The sequence below is a fragment of the Camelus dromedarius genome, chromosome 15 (assembly GCF_036321535.1).
Source record: "Camelus dromedarius isolate mCamDro1 chromosome 15, mCamDro1.pat, whole genome shotgun sequence".
NCBI lineage: Eukaryota > Metazoa > Chordata > Mammalia > Artiodactyla > Camelidae > Camelus > Camelus dromedarius.
Genome location: NC_087450.1, coordinates 937,065 through 949,580, shown reverse-complemented (window position 1 = coordinate 949,580; position 12,516 = coordinate 937,065). Strand labels below are relative to the sequence as shown.

At 43.5% G+C, this 12,516-nt stretch overlaps 1 protein-coding gene across 3 annotated transcripts; it reads left to right on the top strand.

Moving 5' to 3' along the window:
- Positions 1–348: 348 nt before the first annotated feature.
- LOC135323015 (transport and Golgi organization protein 1 homolog) lies at positions 349–12,150 on the top strand. Of its 3 annotated transcripts, XM_064494259.1 has the most exons (14): positions 349–468; positions 1,835–1,856; positions 3,360–3,448; positions 3,930–4,007; positions 4,091–4,201; positions 5,864–5,936; positions 7,991–8,129; positions 9,508–9,606; positions 10,283–10,343; positions 10,456–10,491; positions 10,567–10,679; positions 10,797–10,891; positions 11,253–11,328; positions 12,078–12,150. In XM_064494259.1, the coding sequence occupies exons 6-13, from the start codon at positions 5,897–5,899 to the stop codon at positions 11,258–11,260; spliced, it is 591 nt and encodes a 196-aa protein (XP_064350329.1). In that variant the 5' UTR covers positions 349–468; positions 1,835–1,856; positions 3,360–3,448; positions 3,930–4,007; positions 4,091–4,201; positions 5,864–5,896; the 3' UTR covers positions 11,261–11,328; positions 12,078–12,150. The 3 variants fall into 3 exon arrangements, with proteins under 3 accessions (XP_064350329.1, XP_064350330.1, XP_064350328.1); XM_064494260.1 differs by lacking the exons at positions 349–468; positions 1,835–1,856 and having other exon boundaries at positions 3,246–3,448; XM_064494258.1 differs by lacking the exons at positions 349–468; positions 1,835–1,856; positions 3,360–3,448; positions 3,930–4,007; positions 4,091–4,201 and adding an exon at positions 5,342–5,418.
- The last annotated feature ends 366 nt before the right edge of the window (positions 12,151–12,516 follow it).

Genomic DNA, 12,516 nt, shown 5'->3' with positions numbered 1-12,516 from the left:
GTTTGCTTATTTTCAATTTCAAGTTGGCTTCTACATTCATAAGTTAAGTTCTCTTAACTATTTTAAAAATATTTGCAATGTGCCTGTCAGCAAAGTCAAATCTCTAACATTTTGTGTATCAGGTATTTGACGTATGTGTGCAGCAGTGAAACTATTACCAAATCAAGGCAGTAAACATGCCCACACTCCCAAGAACTCCTTTGAACTCAAGTGTCCCTTCTCGCCTCTCTGTGGAGCTATCTGAAGATGTGGTTGAGGGTTTCTAAAGATGATTCTCTGTGACATATACACTGGGAATGTCTTTGAGGTTCCTCATTATATCTAATATCTTTTCAGATCCTTGACACTCTGATTCTCCTTTTCCATCCTGCGTCTGATGTTTATGAACTTCTGTGGAAGCTTATTCTTCTTGCTGCCTCCTGGGGAGTTTCTATTTTTCTCTTGTTCGTCTGGAGGACCGTCCTTGCTGTGAGTATTACTAAAGTACCTGACAGTGTCCTTTTAATCACACCTAATAGGAATTTTTATAGTCACTGGACATTTTATTTGCCTGCCTGGGTCAGAATCCAGGAGTCTTTTCTTTGTTTCCTTTTAGATTACTAACTTGAACACAAATTAGTTTTGAAATGGAAATTTGTTGCAAAATCTTTATAGTAAGAACTCATTGAGCAAGACAACAGTATATTCTCAATGAGACAATGGCAATTTATAAACTCTTCTCTTCAATAACAAAACAGGAAGGTTAAGTATTTGGCGAGCCCATCTATCTCTCCACCTGCCCCTGCCTGTGTGTTGGGTGACAGGGGACTGGGAAGCTCAGTGTTCATGAGCAAGTGTGAAGTTAAGGGAACATCTGTGGTTTTCTGTTTGCCCTCCATGGATGCATTCTTCTATTGCCACATTATTGCCACTGGATCTTCGACACTGTGATGATTCTCCAATATCTTGGCAAGGTTAGGGGCTGGCCTCAGTCTCTGATCATCACTTAAAGTTTTGAATGAAGAAATATGTGTTAAGGGTCAGGGAAATGTGTCTTTACATGGTATTACAGTGGAGTCCTGCCTGGGTTTTACTGAACTATTACTCCGCATACGATGACTTGTATCTGAGTGAAGAAGCACATTCGCTTCTTGAAAATGGTCGCTGTCCATCCTGCTGCTGTGTGTGCTTTTACTACAGCCATTACTCACTTTCATTCTTGTCTGATGTCTCATTTGATGTCCGTTTGTTTTTAGTGGTCTTGACAAATCTTACGACCTCATATGTTACAATTGCTTATCAATTCAACAGTCAACTCTGTATAAGATTTCAGAAAACCTTTCATTGAATGAAAGGGGTGCATCTTAATCTTAGTATAAAGATTTTGCCTTTATTTTTCTTTTAGTTTTCTCCTCTCTGTCTCTCTCTCCCTTTTGAAGGTTACACAACTATCCAGGTTCTGGACTTAAGTGTGGATGTTTGGTTTGACAAAAAAAAAAATTAGATAAATGATGCATTACAACAACATATCATGAAAATAATATAGTTCAGTGTTGTTAAATATGAATATGCGTTATGAAAATTGAATAGAGTGATGTTTATTTAATAGAATGTAAGGAGATCTTTTTTTCTAAAATAAGTTATTTACCATTGTGCTATCAGAAATGGTGAGTGAAAGATCATGCCTTAAGTAGGAAATTCTGATTTTTCCTGATTTTTAATCATATTAATTGTTATGCTGAACCAAAGGGATAATTGTGATTTCAATGGATTACTGTTTTGATAGTTTATTAGAAATTATAGATTTACTAATTATATGTTTTGACTTCAAATTTAATGTTTCTTCCTCTCCTAGGTAAAGCCTCCAGTGTGTCAAGGTAAGGTATTAGAGTTTAGTTTCCTTTGTAATATTTTCTCAATACCAGGATTTGATGTGGATTTTAATTCAACTAAGAGTAAACACAATGACTTCTGATGTCTAACTGACTTCTCAACTCTTGAAAATTTTACTCCTGCGATGGTGTCTAAATGACATCGTAGAGGAAGTTGGCATCTATTGAGCTAAGAGGCCAGGAGGGTCACAGGAGTAGGGAGACTAGGATGAGTTTAATTTTGCATAGCAACCTTGAGGAAGCAGGTGATGGGAAGAGTCTAATGTTCGGAGTGTGTCCCTAATATGAGCTGGCTCTTGGTGAAAAGTAAAGATGCTGAAACACTACTTGAGCCTGTGAGGACTCTCCAGGCTGAGGGAGGGATGCAGATGTAGCCAGGCGGTGTGTGTCACAGCAGAGGGGAAACCATGGGCTGTGGCTCAGAAGTGAAGGGAGCCATTCATGGCAGTGGGGACTTAATGGAAGTGATTCAGCCTGAGGATGATGCTTTCTATGCAGGCTTCACACTCTGCTGACTGAATGGGGCTGTGTGTGGTGGGCAGGGTGGCTGCCCCGCGCTCAGTAGGCCCTCAAGGGCTGCTGTTGGTGACAGTTGATGCAGAAGGGCTGGTGCTGAGAAGAGGGATCTCAGGATCAGAGCACCCCCACTGGGCAGACAGAAGACACGTGTGCACTGTGTGGTCAGATGAGGGACTTAGATGCCTGAGAGAGGAGTCTGGTTCTGAGGGCTGCGTTCTAGAGCTTCACACGTGGAATCGCCTGTGACTGGCTGTTTTACATGTGCTGCTTTCCTGAAGCAGTGATGGTAACATTCTCATCCTGGCGATAGAAAAGCTTGTCATTTAGGGCCTGTGTGTTATCCAGGTCCTCCGGTGACTAGGTGGGGAAGCCCACATGGTACCAAAGTGTTTAATTCCAGCGACCTTGTCCTTCAGGGCCCCCAACATGGTTTTCATGAAAGACGATCTTCCAGGCAGAAGGAAGACACTGGAGGCCTGTGCAGGCCCAGTCAGGCAACGTTTTGAACTTGCCTTCTGTGGTGTTGCAGATAGGGCCTGGCTGCGGGGTGAACCTGTGTGGGATAAGGGTTCTATTTTTTTTAAGCAGGGGCATGTTTACTTACCTTAGTAATTGGAGGAGAGAATGTTAAGGGGACAGGATGCTTGGTTTTTCTTTTTCATCTCTGGTGATGTCAGAAGTATTTGAATGATTGAATTTTCTAAGAATGGTGCTTATAGCTGGGAGAGAATTTAGGGGAAGACTTTTTATTGTGTTTCTGCATCTTTGAAAAAAATTAAACTAGGAATCTCAATGATCTCACATTTAGAATGCCACTAAGATTTGCTTCCTTTAGGCAAAGTAGAAAAGCTAAAAGGTTAATTATACTCATAGTGCCAGCCAGATATGTCTCTACTGCTAATAAATCATGATAATTCTATTCTACTGGGTTTTCTTGCCAATATGAGAAATTGCTTCATCTCCTTTTAGTTACTTTAAAGCAGATGACTGAGCAGAGCAAGAATTTGGAGAATGAAAACAGAGAACTTGCAGAAAATATATCTGCTTGGGTGCAGAAGGTATCCTTGTCCTTTTGCTTTTTTTTTTTTTTTGTGATTTTACCTTCAGTTCCTCCCCCCTCTGGCAGTTCAGTTATTTGGCTCTCTTTTCCTTCATCCTACTGTCCTGTTCCATGTGTTCCATAAGAGGTCTAGGTTCAAAGCAAGTGTCCTAGATAAAAAAAAAAACAAAAACCCAAAAAACAAATTTCTTCTGTAGAGCACAGGGAACTCTACTTGATATCTTGTAATCTATAATGAAAAAGAATGTGAAGACAAACATAACATAGGTGTATATATATATGTGACTGAAACATGCTGTACACCAGAAAATTGACACATTGTAACTGACTATATATCAGTAAAAAAATAAACAAAGCAAGTGTCGTAGATGTAAAGCACCACTTTCTGTATTAGTGGAAGGGGTCACACACAAGATAGGTTCAGCTAGCAGTGTAATTAGTATTTGTAATTCTGTTTCCTTCATTACATTTTTGCATAGACCAACAACTCAAAGAAATGCTTAGAGGAGGCCATCAGGCAAAAGAAGCTGCCCTCTGAGAAAGCACTGAAGTTTAAGGTACGAACCTCTTGTTAGATTACATTCTGAAAATAGAAATGAAAGTAATGAGTAATTGTTACTAATTCAATGTTTCATTGAAGGAGAGCTTGAAAGCCATTGAGAAGGTGAATGAAAATTTGAATGACATCATTCAGATTGTTTGAGCTAAGCTGCAGGCAGTGAGGGACCAGAACGCCAAGAGCCCACACCTGGTAAGAGCTGCCACGTTGACCATAGCCGGGCTTCTGAGGCTTTTTGTGCCCTGGGTGAGCTGCGTGCTCCTGCTCCTCCTGCTTTTGACCACAGCAGAGTGTGAGAGCCCAGGAGCGGAACCTCCCTGTGAACAATGACCCAGAATTTCATGGACTAAAACCTCTGTGACTTTTTCTATTTCAGAGACTAGGAAATATGTCTTATTTTCACAACCTAGAGAGTTTTCTCACCACTCACACTGCCCTCCAAGATACACAGAAGATGCCAGGAAATACCTGAGAGGTTAAGGAAGTTACTAGACTAGGTGCACAGCTCCTTGCCCTGTTGATGTTAAACAGAGAATTTTCCATGTGAATTTGGGTAAACTTTGTTTATATTTCACCAGCAACACTCATTTGTGAGCTCTTTGACATGAGCAGTTTCCCACCCTTGCTTCCCCTTGTTGTCCAGTCATGCCCTCCATTGTCCAGGGAGGAGGAAGCCTGTGGAAGTGAGGAAAAATCTGTGCCTGGAGGTCTTTTTTCCACATTTCTTTATGGGCTTGACATTTGTCCTGGGCCCAGCCTGGATCAGATGCCATCACATGAAACTTAGGGGTAGTTGTGGGTACTGGCTGAGAAGGGACAGGATTCCAAAAGGGTTGAAGAGAAGCAACTGCCCATCAGAACAAACCAAGGCTTTCTGGAAGAGATTGGCAGGCTGGCAGTGGAAGAGGACCAGCTGAAGAAGGAAATGCAAGATGCAAAGGGTCAGAATGAGCTGCTAGGATGCCCGGTGCTAGAACTTGAAGGAAGAGACCCTGTCTGCTGTAAACTCAAATGGAGCACTGTCTTCAGCCCCAAACCGAAATTCAGGGAAAGTCTCAGATGCTTTCAAGCATGTGTAAGGGAACGTATAACACTTGCTTTCCTTTCTTTATAAAATTTGTATGTTCAGAATCATTTCACTGCCTTAATATCTTCTGGAGAGAATGCTCACCAAAGGTCTTTGGACATGTACCAGGGCTAATATATTTATTTTCTATGGTTTGTTTTGCAGTTAGCAAAATACTTTGTTTCTGGAAAAAAAAAATTACACTTTTTAAGCATATCACCCTGAGTTTTCATTGAAATCTTAGTACATAATTTATTTCTATCCTGTGTGAATATACTGGAAAAAGGAACATCTCCAGAGAACTTGAAAGGTGCTGTTTCAATGAACACTTCAGGAATTTGAGGTAAATGCCTCCAGTTGCAGCAGGATTTCCACTGTACACATTAGCTTTCACAAGGAACAACAATCTCATGTCTTAGAAGATTAAATGTTGATATCTACTCAAATTATTTTTCTTGGGAATTTAGTCACCAATGAGAATGTTTTAAGTTGAAATTGCTCTTAATAAATCTCATGTCTGTGAAGCCACAGTGAAATCTGAAGAAATGCATGTGCAGGAGGACGTTCAGCTCAGCAGCAAGAAGAGAGTAAGGATTGTTACTCACCCCAAGAGATGCTTACCTCAGAGAACCGAGCATCACTGTGTCAGTGTTTAATTGTGCTGTAACGCACGGAAAGCAGATGGCCCGTCTTAGCTGATTCCAAGCGTATGATTCCTCTCATGTTAAGTATGTGCACATTGCTGTGGATCAGTACTTCTTGAATGTCTTCTCATATCTATCTTACAGCCAGGTGTTTCGAAGACCAGATCTGAGGGTTCGATGCAGCGAGCTGTGACAACTGGGGACTGCAGCCTGGAAGGTATGTTGCTTGTTGGGAAGAAAACCTTACATACAGGATTCCTGGGAGATGTTGTGGCTTCAGTTCTAGACCCCTAGAATAAAATAAATATAATAAAAAGAGTCAAATAACTTATTTTTTTGGGTTTTTTTGGTTTTCCAGTGCAAATAACAGTTAAGTTTACACTACACTGTAGTCTATTAAGTGAGCAATACCACTGTCTAAAAACCCCAATGTTCATAACTTAATGAAAATACTCTTTATTACTAAAAACTGCTAGCCATCATTGGAGCCTTTAGTGAGGTTTAATCTTTTTGTTGGTGGATGGTCTTTTTTTTTAACTTTTTTTATTGAGTTACAGTCATTTTGGTGGATGGTCTTGAATTAACGTTGGTGGCTGCTGACTGGTCATTGTGGCAGTTGCTGAAGATTGGTGTGGCTTTTGCAATTGAAGTTTGTGACAGGATTCCCTCTTCCTTTCAGGAACAAGTCCTCTGTCACAGGCAATTTGACACATTTTACACACAGTAGAAATTCTTTCCAAATTGGAGTCAGTCCTCTCAAACCCTGTGGTAATTTATCAGCTAAGTTCATACGCTCTTCTAAGTCCTTTGTTATTTCAACCTTCTTCACAGCATCTTCACCAGTAGATTCCATCTCAAGAAACCAATTTCTTTGCTTGTCCATAAGAAGCAGCTCTTCATTCATGCACATTTTATCATGAGGTTGCAGCCAATCAGTCATATCTTCAGGATCCACTTGTAACTCTAGTTCTCCTGCTATTTTCAGCACATCTGCAGCTCCTTCCTGCACTGAAGTCTTGAGCCCCTCAAAGTCACACATCAGGATTGGAATCAATTCCTTCCAAACCCCAGTTCATGTTGATATTTTGACTTCTTCCCATGAATCACGAATGTTCTTAATGGCATGTAAAATGGTGAATCCTTTCCAGAAAATTTTCCATTCATTTGCCCAGACCCATCATTGGTGTCACTGTCTATGGCAGCTAAAGCCTTCCAAAATGTATTTCTTAAATAATAAGACTTGAAAGTCATAATTACTCCTGATTCATGGGCTGCAGAATAGATGTCGTGTTAAGCATGGAAACAGCATTCATCTCATGCATCTCCATCAGAGCTCCTGGATGACTTGTGCATTGTCCATGAGCAGTAATATTTTGAAAGAAATTTTTTTTTATGTTTTGTTTTGTTTTCTGAGCAGTAGGTCTCAACAATGGGCTAAAATATTCATGTTGTAAATAGATGTGCTGTCATTCAGGCTTTGTTCTATTTATGGAGCACAGAGTAGATTTCACTTGATTCTCATGGGACATAGGATTTTCATAATGTTAAATGAATATTGGCTTCGTTAGCCGCTAACGGGAAAATCAGCCTGTCCATTGAAGCCTTGATGCCAGGTGCTGACTTCTCTCCAGGTGTGATGGTGCTGGGTGGCCTCCCCTTGCAGTTCTCTGCATTGAAAACCTGTTGTTTAGTGCAGCCACCTTCATTAGCTGCCTTAGCTTCATCTCCTGGAGCACATGCAGCAGCCTCTGGGTCAGCTCTTCCCGCCTTACCTTGCACAGGTATGCAGTGGAGATGGAATTTTGCCTTAAACTTCATGGGCCAACCCCTGCTGGCTTCACACTTTTCTTCTGAAGCCTCTTCACATCTCTCAGGGTTTATAGAATTGCTGAGAACTGGGGACTTCCGCTGGATTAGGCTTTGCCTTAAAGGAATGTCATGCCTGTTTTAATTAAAATGATAAAGAACCAAATATTTCAGGAACTACAAAAATGTGACACAGAGATAAGAAATGAGCAAATGCTGCCAGAAAAAAATGTCACCAATGGAATTGCTGTACTCAGGGTTGTTACAAATCTTCAATTGTTTAAAAATATGTATTACCAGGGAGGGCAATAAAATGAAACATGCCTGTAATAGCAATGAATTTGCACTGGGAAGGTAAAAAGGGGATTCCTGCCTTCAGAATTCTCTCCTTTCTCCACTCCCCAGCACAGCCAAGCTCTTGAGTGCACATGTGCACACACAAAGCCAGTTGTTTTATGTTTATAGAGGGTAAAAAGAAAATGCAAGACCACCATGCTGCATCGGGATCTCTGAAAGAACTTGAGGAAGACGGTTTCCAAAGGCAGGTGAAGAAAGTACGCGTCCTTGATGAAATCAGTGGACAGAGAACTATGGACACTGAAGGGTAAGACGTTCCCGTGTTAATTATGACAATGTGTGAATGAATGTGTGGAGTTATGTGGATATTGTAATATGTTTCAGAATACTTACCACCAAAATTTCTTTACCATATTCAATCAGTACAGATGTGCATTTATTTTTCGACCTTGATTTCTGTAATCTGCTGCTTCTGTTCATTCTAACTGGTTACCAGAGTCTTGTTTGTATTTAGTTTGAGATTTTAGCGGGTTCTTGGACCAGATTTAGTCACTTCATTATCTGGATCCCCCTAGGTCCATTTTTATTGTCCTTAGGTTTCAACCACATCAAAGTGTCATGACCTGCCATGTGTCTATCATTTTTAATAAACTCTAGACATTGGGTAGAAAATAGAGAAAATTTGAGGCCTCGTGTGAGGTTAACTTGCTGCAGAGAAGGTGGGCATTACAGCTGCCAGGTGGTCAGGGCGCCAGCAGCGCTACATCCTGTTAACCCGGTTAGAGGCTGAGATCAGTCAGTGCAACCAGCTTTCGTGAGGCCCGTGTGTCTCCTGTCCACCTTTGTTTCTGGCATGTAGCTCTCGTGGATCCCAGCTAAGTCCTGTGGGTCTCTCTAGGGATCACCTTCACTGACGGACCGTGAGCTCCAGCTGCCTGACTGCGGTGCCCGTGCATAGGGGGCACCGGCTGCCGAGTTGCTCTGCATCTCAGTGGTTTCCTCTGCAGTTATCGGGTGACCCCCGGGGAAGGTGGGCCCAGTCCTGGGCTTTCTTCTTCTCCATCTTGGACTCATGTCCCTTTCTGGCTTGTTAGCAATTTGGTATATACGATCATGGATTTCATAATTTGTCCAGAGTTTCCTGTCATTCTCAGGGAGAGGTCATGGACATCACACCCATTAACCCGCTTTCAAAAACAAACATTTCCTTATATTTCCTAAAGGATCAGGTTTTGCTCCAGGTTTTGACTGAAATCTGGGCTCTCTGTGGGAGAAATCAAACAAGTCATGAACGCTTGCTTTACCCTAATGTGTTTGGTTGTGATGACTTGGTCAGACCCTGATTCCCACGTTGAAACACAGTGAGCTCGTGCTGTCCCAGGCACAGGAGCCTGAGCCTGGTTGGGGGGGGGCGCAGAGCACACCTCACGTGGGCTTTTCCTGTGTGTTTACTTTATGCATAAATGATTAAGGGTGAGGATTCTGAAGGGAAGCCCAGATACCAAACACTTGCCAGAGGCCTGAGTGTAGTTTTTTCATATTTATTAGTGGGGGTACTTTAATTCTTTCCTGTGTATTTATCAGCCTGAGCATTTATGGGGAAGGGCGAAAGGAACATGGAATTCTTCCCTTCCAGTTTCTGGGAGGGAAACTGGCAGAATTTCAGAGTTTCTTTCCCCTCTCAGGAAGGTGGACATGAACGGATGTGAGCTGGTGGGAAAGCAGCAGCTGTTGGCAGCAAAGGAGGAGGCAAAATTGGCTGAAGAGGAGACAAGATGGTACAGGTGAGTTCAGCTCCTCTGCACCTGCGGCTCCGAAAACACCTGTTGGATTTTTTGAAAACTTTTCTAAAATGTTTAGACACAATATCATAAACCGACCCAAACAAAAGACATTTGTATACATGGCTTCACACAGGAGGAAAAGTGTTAAGTTTTACACATGTTAACTTAAACGTTTAACTTTAAAAAGTATTAAGTTACTAAGAATTTCCTGGTCCCAGTGCTGGCCAGACTGAGTGGAGAGACGGTTCACAGAGATGTTTCTGAAGGTACTATAAACCGTTCTCACCCTAAGGATAGCAGTTTAGTATAGCGTCAGTCGGACCAATAAACATTCCTCTGCTGCTGGGGAGACCCAGGTGTAAGAAGTAGGGTCAGGATGTAAGGAAAGGAAGAATCAAGCTTTGTGATGAAAGACGCTCAGCACAGGACACGTGAGGGAAATGCTGAGAACAGGAGGGGGAATTGTGTCCACGCAGAACCGGGTAGGCGTTCAGTAACAGTGACGGAAGGAGTGGCTGCAGCGACAGCTTTGTGCTTCTGCAGCCGTGTGCAGTGTGTCTTGAGCGGTGAGATGATGTGTGTGAGTGTGCAGTGCAGATAACGTGGACTGGGGCAGGTTATTTAACAGCATACCCAGCATTGTGTCTTCTCTGATGGAACAATTTGTAACTCATAGAATAAGACTTGAAGAATGTCACGGGCAAATGCGGGAAGCAGAGATCACTTGGAGACACCAGGTAACCTGCCTTCCTCCTGACACACTGAGTCCTCAGCACCTGATGCAGACAGCTATTGTGGCCCTGAGAACCCCTAGCCATGGGGTGTTTCTTGATGTGTTGACTTTTTCAGGTCACTCTTGCCGAGAAGAAGGCCCAAGACAGCTCGGTAAGAATTTGTTTCCTTCCTTCCCTTTGTGCACAGTCGGCCACAACTGAACGTGGATGTGTTTTTCTCCCACAGCTCAGGGCTCAGGAGCTGGAGAGGGAAATCTCTGAATTAAGAAGGGAAAACTCTGACCTGAGAAGGGAAAACTCCTCTGAGCTGAGAAGGGAAGTTGCCCACCTGAAACAGAGGTACAGAATTTTGACACATTTTTAAGGGTGTTTTGAGATTTTTAAGGACTGGTTGTTTTGTGCCTAGTAGAGGAATTGGTGGTGTAATTTGTATTGAAGCCATTCTTTATCTTTAAGATTGGATGCAATCTGCAGACGGAGGCAGGCAGAGGAATACATGAGGCAGGAGCCCACCCCAGGAGGACCGTACAGGCTGCACCCTCCCCTGAGAGGTAAGGAGCGCATTGTGAAGTGCGGCAGCTCCATTTCTGCAGCAGGAGCCGCCCAGTGGGCTGCTTGTCCCCATGGGTATTGTCGGGTTTCCTGGACACCACACCACACACTCACTGTGGGGAACAGGTTCACAGCTGGGTGACAAGATGCTGTTTTCTTTACATGCCACCAGCCAGCAGGGCTCTGTCCCCTGTGAGCGGTGGAGCTCACGCCCCTCCAGGGACTGCGGGCCGCCCCCCAGTCTCTTGGTTGCCTGGCGTGGCTGGCATGGCTGGTTTCTGTGCACTAGAAGACATGAGCGTCAGCCCTCTCTTCCCTCCTAGACACGGTTTTGAAGGCTGAATTTTCTTCTCATTTTAGGAAAATAACATGGATGACGTTGTAGAATGAAGGCAGTATGTCATAACGAGAAAAACATTTTTCTTCATTTGCCTTGGTGGGTAAATATTCTATTCAAGATCTGCTTTAAGGCAGCAGGCATTTCTTCACTAATTTTGCAGGTCCCTTCGTTCTTATAAAAAAGCTTGCACAGTGACCTAGAGTAGCCAGGTAGTAAGTGACATGACTACGTAGCCTCCCTCTCCCAGAGTTAACGTGTAACTCTAAAGTCTCCCACCAGCTACTCCATGTAACTCACCATTCTTTTGCCGCTTATTACAACATGAGTCATTGAGGCCAATTCTTTCATAAATGTTTACGTGACATCTGGTCACTTATACAAGACATGCGCTGTCAGAGAGAAGGCTTTTAACCGTTCACCAACAGGCTGAGGAGGAAGAGGTGGAGCTCACAGTCAGGGGTTGTTGATACTCTTCCTACGAAAGACCCTTCTTAATTTAATGTATAATCTGTATACAGACTGATATGCCAGGAAGTGTGCTGTGAGTCCACTGTGTAAGTGTTGGTTGCGAGGGATCTGAGCCCTGAGACCACATCCAGGGTGATTAGCTATGAAAACACCTGAATCAAGGCCCTGTGGTGTCCTCGTCATGGGACAGGGGTCCAGTCTCCCCTCGTCCTCGGGGTCAACTGAGGTGTGAGGGAGACCTGCGGCCTCTGTGAAGAGACCGGGGCGTGGGTGGGAGTGAGAGCTCTTGGAGGAGGGCACGGAGGGCTCGGCTCATGCTTCCCCTGCACGGCATCTGTCAGATAGAATCCGCCTTCAGTGCTGCTCTCCCTTTACAGCTTCAGGGCCGTTTGGCACCCCTGTTAGGAATGGCACCGCCTTACCGGCTCAGGAGGCAGAGGAAACCAAAGTAAGTAATTTTACTCAGTTGTGTTCCAGTGGTCATTTTGTATTGAATAATCTCTGCAACGAGCATTTTCCTTTTGAACAAACCTTCCTGGCTTTGCCTATGGATTGGGAATTAGGGGATAAGTATGCCCAGTCATCACAGTGAAGTTTGGTGACAGTGTTTTATCCCAAAAGCCTCCTGAGCAGCCCAGGCTGCAGGCAGGCCCAGGGCTAAAGGAGTGCATGCCGCGTAGCTGCCAACTGGGCACCCAGTGCAGGGGAGGGTGCCCGGTGCCGAAGACTGCTGCGTTGGGTTTCGGCTATTGTCGGTGTTGGCTTTTTGTCTGTCATTCAACCAAGCCCTCCCTTCTGTCCCGCAGGTCACCCCGT